Raw genomic sequence first — 11,076 nt, 5'->3', positions numbered from 1 at the left:
TGAGCTGTTCAACAGTCTTGCAAGAATCAAATTTGGTTTTATTCATTTAGAAGCTTACAAGAACAATATTGAACAGGAAAATTGCTCTCTCAAGAAACAGGTTGAGCAACTTGATTCTTTAAATAATGATCTTAAGTCTGAAGTTCTAAAATTGACACTCTCTAAAAAAAAGGAAAAAACACCAAGAGTAAAGAACAAGAAAAAGTTGAACTTTAATTGGTCAAGTACAAAGAAGAGTGCACTAATGCAACAGAAATGGTGAATAAACTGAGTCAAGAAGTCTCTAAACTAAAACTTGACCTTGAAAGAGCAAACAGGTGAACAAATTTCTCAAGAATTGTTCATAAGTTGAGTGAAAGATATCACGGTGAAAAAACTGGTTTGGGTTTTCACAAAAGTCTTGATGCTTATTAAGACTGTCACACCCTCTTTTACGTACTCAAAAAAATTCATTTTAAAGTTCGAAAGGGCTTTATTATTTAAGTGACAAGAAATGAAAATTTGTTTCGAAAAAGGATTATTTGCATTTTTTATTCAGAGTCGCCACTTGGCATAATCCGGTGTGCCAAGTCACCTTTGGAAAATCCTTTTCGAAACCATTTGACTCAAAAAATTCATTTTAAAGTTCGAAAGGGCCTTATTATTTAAGTGACAAGAAATGGAAATTTGTTTCGAAAAAGGATTATTTGCATTTTTTATTCAGAGTCGCCACTTGGCATAATTCGGTGTGCCAAGTCACCTTTGGAAAATCCTTTTCGAAACCATTTGACTCTTAAACTGGTTTGCGAATAGAGATTCCGGCTAAGGAATTCTGTTGACCGAGGGGAAGGTGTTAGGAACCCCTCGATCCCGTGGTTCAACCACGGTCGCTTGGCAGAGCGTATCGGCTAAATTGATGTTACAAATGCATAAACCACACAAAAGCAAGCAAAATAATCAAACAATAACAAAACAAAACAAAAATGTAAAGTCTAGTCCAATTATTACAACCCGAGATAAAAATACTAAAATAACCTACACTAGTCCTAAACCACGCTTTACCCGATGCCTCGGGCCTTGATCAAGAGCATCCTTAGCGTACAAAATTCTTCGGGGAATTCCCCGATGAGTAAATACAAATTACCTCGGGGCATTCCCGGTTAAATAAATACACTTTCCAAATACGATAAACAAAACATTCAACAACTATTCCAATTATTCCCACATTACACCAATCCTAAAATTGCCTACCCGAGCTTACTGTTTGCCTACCCGCTCAACAACATACCTCATTCAACATCAACAATGTATCAAAAATATCATAATATTTACTTTTATCAATTTTCGATTCCCGTCCCCAAATTTATTTCAACCAACATGATTAAATAAGTCTCAATCAAATCGACCACGGTAATCTCAATTTCTCCAACATAATATCGAAACGTATCACCACATCATAATCATCAAACAAATACTAACAACGAAGATTCAAACCAAACACACAACAGATAAATCATCCACACCCACAACATCACAAAAAAAGGTCAAGATAAAATAAAGATTCGGTAGAAGAAATGGACCTCGATGAAATTGATCCTTGTCGATAATAAAGAAATCTGAAGGCCAAAATACTCGACTAGAGAACCTCGATTACGATGAATCCAACTCGGTATAGGGAAAAACTAATAGGACAACTTCAAAACCAGTGAGACAAACTTTGTTATACAAAACTCACACAAGAACGATGACGTAATTTGATAACGACAACTCGAAATCCAATATCGACGACGAACCAGGAAACAGAAGAACCCAAGACCCCAACAAACAACTAGGAACCCAAAACCCAACGCAGATCGAGCTCCGGTGAGCTTCGGTGACGGCCAAAATAGTGATTCAAGATGGAAGCTGGAATCGAATAAAACAAATAGTTCCGACTAACCAGTCGACGGCGAACAGTGGAAGAACGACTGGAAGATGGCGGCGGTTCAAACGGCGACAGGCTTTACTGTTTCGCCGACGGAGCTGGCTGGTCTGTTGGTGGTTGATTCGCCCCAGCTGGCGGTTGAGGGAGAGGGAAAGAGAAGGCTAGTCGGTGCTGAGCTGGCCGGCGTCAGCCATGGATGCCAACGGGGTCGTTGGTTGGTTGTCGGCGAAGTTCGTTGAGAGAGAGAGAGTGAGAGTCTAGAGAGAGAAGGAGAGAGTTCGGTCCTTTTTTTTTTTTTATTGTGCTCGGATCCCTGGCCGGCTGGCGGTGTTCGCCTGTGGTGGTGACTGTTTCGTCGGCGACGGACTAGTTCGCCGGTGGGTGGCAGCGATAGAGATGATGGATCGGGGAGAGAGAATAATAGTATTTGGCCCCTTTTTTATTCGTATATGCTGAGGTTCCCCCCTTTTTTTTGTGTGTATGTGTGTATATATTATATTTTCCCCTTCCTGGTCCTTTCTTTTTGGATAAGAAAAAAAAAAGGGGGGGGGGGTGACGTGGGGTAGGGTTAGGTAGGGGTAGGGAGGTGGTTTATTTTGATTGGGTAGGTTGTTAGGATAAGATAGAATTAGTTAGGATAGGTTTTGTTAGGGATTTTGTTATTTTTTTTTTATTTTTTTGTATTTTGTGAGGGTATAATAACATGGGTGAGGGTACACGGTAGGATAAAATAAGAATGGGTAAAAACGATATTGGGAGGGACGAAATTAGGTGTCTACAAAGACTTGTGCTATATCTGTGGAAACCTTGGACATCCAACCACTGAATGTCCAGTTGCTGCCAAAAGCAAATCCAACAGTCTAAATTTGGCAAATAAACTATCTTAGACCAAGAAAAGGATAGCTAAACCTGGTCAGAGAAACAGGTCACGTAACCTGTTGCCTACATGGGCTAGAAGAAATCTGATTCATCCATTTACTCATAAGAAAGGACCCAAGCTTGTCTGGGTTCCTAAAGTTAACCCCTAGTTTGTTTTGCAGGTGAGAGTGAAAGGAGGAAAGAAAAATTTGTGCATAAATAAAGCTTGCTCAAGGCATAAGACTAGAAGAAAATAAAATTTCTTTCACTCACCACATCTAAAGGGGAATGGATCATTTAAAAGATAGCCAGATTTGTAGTGCTCATGTAAGGGGGGAGCAAGGGAGATTTAAAACAAATAAAAAAGAGGATGACTGTGAAACTAATGAGCATGCACAGGAACATGTTGTACCACTTGGTTCAACTGTTGTACAGACTGAGGCATATTGACAGGGGGAATAACAAATCAAGAAATTGATTCATCAATAACACCAATACAAGCTGATGATAATTTTGTTGGTAATTCATAAGAATTGGTGTTGTCACAAGAATCTTGAGATATCTCATGGGAATCAATGGCTTAAGACTATGGTATTCAAATGAAAGTAATTTCACTCTTAAGGGCTATAAAAATATTGACTATGTGGGTTACTTAATTGACTGGAGAAGTACTAAAGGCACTAAGTAGAGAGCATTTTGAAAGAAATAGGTTAGACTTGGGAATGATTAAAATTGCATGAACTCCCCTCAATGATTGACTAGAATAATTATTTTTCTTCTTAATCTTATTAGCTAAAAAGTTATTTTATTCATTCTTGCACATTTAGTTGTGAGTCCCAATTCCAGATTTTTTATTTTTCTAACCTAATTTGGTATTAGATTGTGCAGAAAATAGGTACAAGCAAGCAATATTGAACACAAAGTTCTTTTTATCAGGTATGTTCTACACTGACATAAGCATAGGCTGTCTAAGTTGAAACAGTTGAGCACACCTGTCCAATTCCACACACTTCATCCTCTCATTATCTAATAAATCTAATGAATTGTTGACCAAACTTTCTTTTGATTCTTTCCAAATGGGTGTGCGTAAATGTGTTAATCCTATACCCGAAATTTCTTCTTCTTTCTCAACCAAAATATCAATTGTGTAACATGGATTTGCCAAGCTTGATCATCAATCACATGCAACATATGTTTCTGAATAATGAAAAGGGACATGCTTTCCCTTTTAGTTCCTAATTGGTTATTTTTTTTAGGACTTCTCAGTCCTAAATCAGGTTTGACTTATAAACAAAATAAATGTTCTTGAACAGATGAATCATGTTGCTCTACCTGTTTCAATAAGGAGGGCTAACACTCATTTGAAAAAAAAATTAAACTAGAAGCTGCACAAGACAATCATAAAGTGGAATAAGAGATCCTTAAGGCTAGGATCATAACCTTGAAGCTTGACCTTGATTGATAGAGGGATGAAAATGTTGAAGTCATTCATCAATTGACACAGTTGATATCACTTGTTCCACCTTCCTCATCAGCTCCTCACTATTTGTATCCTTAGTCATGTCCTACTCAATTATTTTGCTTTGTTCAGTACTAGCTTAGGTTTAATGTGGAACACGCTCTGTCAGTTAAATAGAATGGTTATCTTTGCTAAATTGACTCATTTTTGCTCTCTTTAATACATTACTATGTTGGCTAGAGTCTTTAACTGATTATTTTGGTGATAGCCCCAATGACCATGAATAACATAACAAATCACTTTGGCTAGTATATTAGTGCATTAAAATGATTTTTCAATGATGCCAAAAGGGGGAAGATAATAGGGTTGTGCAATGTTTATAACCCATTGACTAACTTATTTTATTCTAGTGTTTTATATTTTAGTGCCTACAGGTGAAGATGGTTGAATGCACAAGACAAGAGGTTTGTCATCATCAAAAAAGGGGGATTTTTTAGGTACTATGTAGTTTTGATGATTGACAAACTGACACATGAATGAAACATGTTGTAAGGGCACGAACTCTAACAATTGTGACACGGAGTGAGTATGAAACTAATTACATTGTGATTTTTGAACTCCAAATTGACAACTGAGCATAGTTAATTAGTACTAATGTTTGATGACAACGACTTTTAATATAGTAATAATAGTATCCTGAAACAAGTGATGGTATGTATGACTACATGATTGTCATAGTTAGTTGTCGAACAGTGTCATTGCATGTATTGTCCCAGTTTGTCATTGAGCATCTACGATATTGTTTGATCCAGGCTCTGTACTTATTCTTTATGTGTCTTAATTCTTTGAAATCATAGAGGACTAAAGAGATTTCTTAAGGAATGAACCAGAGTACTTCTTCTATGATATCCTTATCAACATATAATGGAGTATATATTATGTGATCATAGTATACTGCAACAATATATTTCAACTACTACTTATTCGATATATAAGTGGCACATAGACTCCATTACATTATTATTAAGTTTTACATCCATGCAATGGGACAAAGTACCCGCATATATGCATTATTACATTACATAGAGTAGTAGATCTAGGCATAACATGACGCCATTCCAATTCTATCATCCAGTTTGAACACAAAGGGCATTGGCTTCTCTGAGAGAACCAAACGACGATATCCATTTTGGCGGACGAAGCCAATGTCTCTGCAATAAGTAGTGCTTTCGAGACAGAACACTAGCTTATAATTTCTACCTAGAGGCTTAATTTGGAACCAACTGCTAAAATCGTTGGGATTTCCCAACTTTGCACCTGTGCTTATGGTGTGTAGAATTGGTGGCCATTTTGATACAAGGTTGTCAACCTTCCACACAGCAAAGTTAGAACACAAAGGATAATCAAAATAGAAATGGATGTTTAACGGAGAGGACGCCAAAATCAATTGATATTTATTAGGATTCTTAGGTGTAAAATAAACCGCGATACCATCGTCTTTAGGAAGGTTCGATAGTACTACTGATGTAGGACAAGTAGTGGTTTGTTGTTGATCATCAAGATTAGCAAGACGTACACCTCCAATGTCCATAGTGGTGTAGGCCGGACGTATCCAGTACCTATTGCTTGCGTTGAGGGGTTTGCCATTAGTATCGAGTACACCTAACCATACTTGGTTGGTGGGAGTGTCAGTGGTGGCGCAAGTTGCCAGGGCTGACAAGGGAAGGATTATTGCAAGGGAAAGAAAGAGTAATATGGTCTTCATCTTTAGGGACTTTAGTTTGTTTTGATGATTATTTGTATATCCTTCTTGCTAACCTCTTCTATTTATAAGGCAAAGATTATAATTGTTTTGCTCTAATTAATGTGAACCGTCCACGTTTAATTTGTTTCTCTATGCTAAATGAATGATATATTCGTATAAAAAATGATACTTCCTCAAGTTAAAAAAAATGATTTACTTTCCTTTTTAATCCGTTTAAAAAATAGTGACCCTTTTTCCTTTTTGGCAATAACTTTTCACATGGCATGTTTAGGACCACAAGATTAAAGGGCATTTTGGTACATTTGACACAACTTTAATTTAAGACCACAAGATTCAAAAGTCTTCTTTATTTTCTTAAACTTTGTGTCAAGTCAAAGTTGATCATTCTTTTTTAAACGGAAGGAGTATGTTTTTATTATAATATATAAAGTATAATATCTTCTATTTATAAGACAAAGACTAATTGTTTTGCTATAATTTATGTGAGCCGTTCACGTTTAATTTGTTTCTTTATACTAAATGATGATATATTCGTACAAAAATATCTGTTTTTATTATAATATATAAAGTATAATTTTCAGGAAAATGGATATACCAACACAGGTAGCTAGTTATTTTGTCCACCAAAATTAGAATAGCTGCGGAGACGAAGGCATTTACTTCATCTGCTCACGGAGTCTGAGCAAAAATGAACTCTTTTTCAGTCTTTGGAGTCCAAATGGACACTACTTTAACTTGTGATACAAAACGGACAGTTTGTCCATTTTGGGGCAAACTACAACTAACACTGTTTGTTAAATATTTGGGGTGAAAAATTTGTTATTATGATTTTCCCAAAAATGGGCAAACTACGTTTCATAAACTTCATGTGAATTGTTGATGAGATTCGCTCAGATATTTGATAGATTTCTGAAAATATATTTATTTTTTTTTGTAATGTGAATTGCTGAAGAGATTCCTGAAAATGTGAAAGATTTGTCATTTTAAAGAAAAAAATCACTTATAAATATGGGCAAACTCCATTATTTTTTTTGAAAAAAAAAAATTGTCTATACATTAAGTTTAGCTCAATAAAATAATATTTATTAAAACATGTATACAACGATCTTTAAAGAATATAAAAAATATATATAACGTCTTTATCTATCCATTGATTCAATTGGAGTGTGACAATATAGACTAGTCGGTTCTTGATTGCTCGGTTCTCCAAACTCACAATTTTAAGAACTCCAATGGATATTATGTTGATTTAGTGAAGTCAAACCGTTATTTTCTCTATCAAATCCTACTCTTGTTTGTTGTTGAATAGAATTGTTTGGCCAACCAACACTGAAATTAGTAAAACATGTACTATTTCGAATATCAAATTCATTATCATATGATTTTTCATCCTAAATAGCGCGTTGAGTTTTGGCATACATATCAAGTGTTGCTAAGCGCATTTGGTTACAAAAAATCTCAGAACTACGAAGAAAAGCTAATAAAGAGTCATCATTCCAAATTCGAGTCTCCTCGAAAATTATATTACTGTTACACATTATTTATATGGGATATCCACCAGTGATAAGAATAGAAAGTTCAACATCAAGTACCTTTATTTTTTCTTTGAAAAAGACATACAAAGATGTTCATATTTGAGTATCATTAGAAACACTTGAACCGTTTCCGCAGGGAGACTATATCTAACCGAACCACCTTCGTACAAAACTTCTCCACCCCAAAATTATAAACTAACCCTAACAGTGTCACTCATTATTTTTATCCTTATAAAAAAAAATTCAGTGAATAACGAATGTTGCTCGTGATGAATGAGATAAAATGGTTAACAACAACACATATTTATTAGTGAATTTTTTTTAAATGACAAATCTTTCACATTTACAGGAATCTCTTCAGCAATTCACGTAAAAAAAAAATATTTTCAGAAAGCTGTCAAATTTTTTAGCGAATCTCATCAACAATTCACATGAAGTTTATGAAATGTAGTTTGCCCATTTCGGGCAAACCATAATAACAAATTTTTCACTCCAAACATTTAACAAATGGTGTTAGTTATAGTTTGCCTCAAAATGGACAAACTGATCCTTTTGTATCACAAGTTAAAGTAGTGTCCGTTTTGACTCCAAAGGCTGAAAAAGGGTCCTTGAACTCTCTGCTCATGTTACTTGTTCACTATTTTAAAAAAATAAATTTCACTTTTACTTGTTTCTTTTAACACATCAAGAAAAGACAATTACTTTATTCAATATTTTATCTTAGCATTAATTAATAAGATAGTGTGGTAAAATTAATAACCATGTCAATACTTTATATTTTCTTAATAAATGTGTCAAATTTAAATGTGACAAGTAAAAGTAAAAGTAAACGGAGAGAGTAATAATTTTTGTCCTATTTGAAATTTGAACCGATATTCTTCTACTCATTTCATTAATTAATAGGTCACGATACCAATTTTTGTTAAATTACTCATGGAATATTCCTATTCAAGATGAGTATGAAGTCCTTGTCAAGTAAATAGCAATATTTTTATGAAATGCTAAAAAATGTGAGAAATGCAAAAGAAGCTATTCATCAGAAAATAACATGGGGAGAGCTAATCTTATCTATAATCTATAATCTATAATTTATAATCTATAATTTATATCTATATCTACAATATATTAAGAGTGTGAAGACCCTTAGAAAAATGATTTGAACTTTTTGCCCTTCATTGAAAGGCTCCACAATAGACGAAATCGTCTTTTTACTATTTTACACAATTTACTATTTTATTAAATCAAGGACTCTTAAAATTTAAAACTCCTAAAATAAACAAAACGGTCATTGTTATGAAATATAAAGAAAAAACAAGAAGAATAAATAGAGAGAGAAGAGGGAGACATCTTTATTTCTCTTGATGGATGAGAGATCGTAAGATAGTAAATACAATGAACAAAACTCCTCTATTTATAGGAAAAATTTACTCCTAGTCCGAGTAAAAGACGGATGCTTCAAATCCTAATAGATATCAAAGTAGATCTTGATAGACATCCACTATAATGTAAATACATTTATAACACTCCCCCTTGAATGTCTAATTGGTACATAATGTGACTAGTTAAAACCTTACTAGAAAAAACTCAGTAGGAAAAAAAAATATAGTGAAGGAAAAAGAGTACACATCTCTAATAATACGCATTTCAGTTGCCTCATTAAAAAGCTTATAAGGAAAACCCAGTGGGACAAAACCTCGTAAGAAAAAAATAGTACAGTGTATATTAATTCCCCCTAATGAGAACATCCTTGAACCTTTGCATCACGATCTTGTGCACCATCTTCTTAAAAGTTGTAATTGGAGAAGACTTGGTGAATAAATCAGTCACATTGTCAATTGAACGAATCTGTTGCATGTTAATATCATCATTCTTTTGTAGCTCATGTATGTAGAAAAGCTTTGGGAAAATGTGCTTCGTTCTATCTCCATTTATGAATCCTCCCTTAAGATGTGCTATGTATGTTGAATTATCTCTGTATAAAATTGTGGGTAGATTGTCATATTTCACACCACATTTTTCTCGAATGAGATGTATCATGGACCTCAACCATACACATTCTCGGCTTGCTTCATGAATAGCTATTATCTCAGCATGATTCAATGAAGTGGCTACAATAAACTACTTTATATATCTCTAAGATATGGCAGTATCACCACTTGTGAACACATTGTATGTTTGAGACCGAGATTTATGTGGGTTAGATGAGTACCCAACATCAGCATGACCAGTAAGATCGGGACTGCAATCTTTAGAATAAAATAAACTTATGTATCTTATCCCATTTCGATGTCTCCTGGTAGGAGTAGAAATATACCTTGCTAACAAATTGAGTGAAAGACTATATTGGGTCTTGTAGTTTTTTACAAGATACATGAGTGCACCAATTGTACTAAGATATGGTACTTCATAACCAATCCAAATTGATATATTTCTCTTTTCAGCAAATAATCTTATTGCTTTTGAAAACTCTCCAAGAGTTTCAATAATTTTCAAGCCGTAAGCTTATATAATATAAGGATTATCAATAAGTTTTCTAAAAACTTTTATATTTTGAATCCTTAAAGAAGTTTTCATACAAATTTTGTCAAAGTGACAATATTCAACATTTTATTTATGACATCTTCAAGTGTCTGGACTGCAAATCAAATAAGTTTTCACTTACCAAGATGCATCCTTTCATGTCACTTGATAAATATTTCTACGCCAGCATGCTTAAATAAACGTAGAATTTAGATCCTCGTAATCTTTCACAATATTGCGCCAACATTGTGTTAAAGATATTGATGATATATCATTTCGTATCAGTTCACAATGCGACATAACATTTTGAGATCTCATCACTTCATTATTTTCAGGTACATGAACCTCTCATAAGGTTTCATGAAGTGTTATGTCGTTGGCTCTTCAAGAGCTCATTGCCTTCTTATTATAATTATTTGCTCCTTATTTTTCAAGGACTATTTCATTTTGAACCGATCAGTCTATCATGCTTCATGCATGCATAGAATTTATCCTTTAGGAACACAAAATAAGAGCACTTACGCTTAATATGAGATGCTTTCAGCATTTGACTTGAATTATCTTTTGGATGAGGATATGGTGATAATTCCTAACATATTTCATAGCGCTTATAATCTCCCCTTATGTTAGGAAAACTAGCATACATCCTCTACTTCTTTGAGGAATTCATCTTTGTGCATTATGGTATATTCATTAATCGTATACCGCACATCAAAATTATTAGATAGAATAATTGGTTTCCGACCTTGAACCAATTGAGAGGGAAGAAATAATCATAATTTATTGGTCTAATACATACAAATGCTACCGCAATATATCATATTTTAGACCAATACATGAAGTTTTGTTCTCATTAATAATGGTTTAGCTATTTATCGAAGGCATTCAATGCCAAACCATCATCATCAAGATAACTTTCTTGATTACACAATCTAAAAATTATGTTCTTAACTCAAGATTATTGATCAAGCAACTTTATGAATGTCAAACTGCAGGTTGACAATGAATGTACATGTGATCATCTTATTGATGCATC

The 11,076-nt window shown here is 34.2% G+C and overlaps 1 protein-coding gene across 1 annotated transcript; it reads right to left on the bottom strand.

Moving 5' to 3' along the window:
- Positions 1-5,316: 5,316 nt before the first annotated feature.
- LOC107871280 (bark lectin) lies at positions 5,317-5,811 on the bottom strand. Its single transcript, XM_047412262.1, has one exon. The coding sequence runs from the start codon at positions 5,809-5,811 to the stop codon at positions 5,317-5,319; it is 495 nt and encodes a 164-aa protein (XP_047268218.1).
- Between the last annotated feature and the right edge of the window lie 5,265 nt (positions 5,812-11,076).

Source organism: Capsicum annuum, chromosome 5 (assembly GCF_002878395.1).
Source record: "Capsicum annuum cultivar UCD-10X-F1 chromosome 5, UCD10Xv1.1, whole genome shotgun sequence".
NCBI classification, from domain to species: domain Eukaryota; kingdom Viridiplantae; phylum Streptophyta; class Magnoliopsida; order Solanales; family Solanaceae; genus Capsicum; species Capsicum annuum.
The sequence above is the reverse complement of the archived record's forward strand: the minus strand, read 5'-3'. Positions and strand labels throughout refer to the sequence as shown.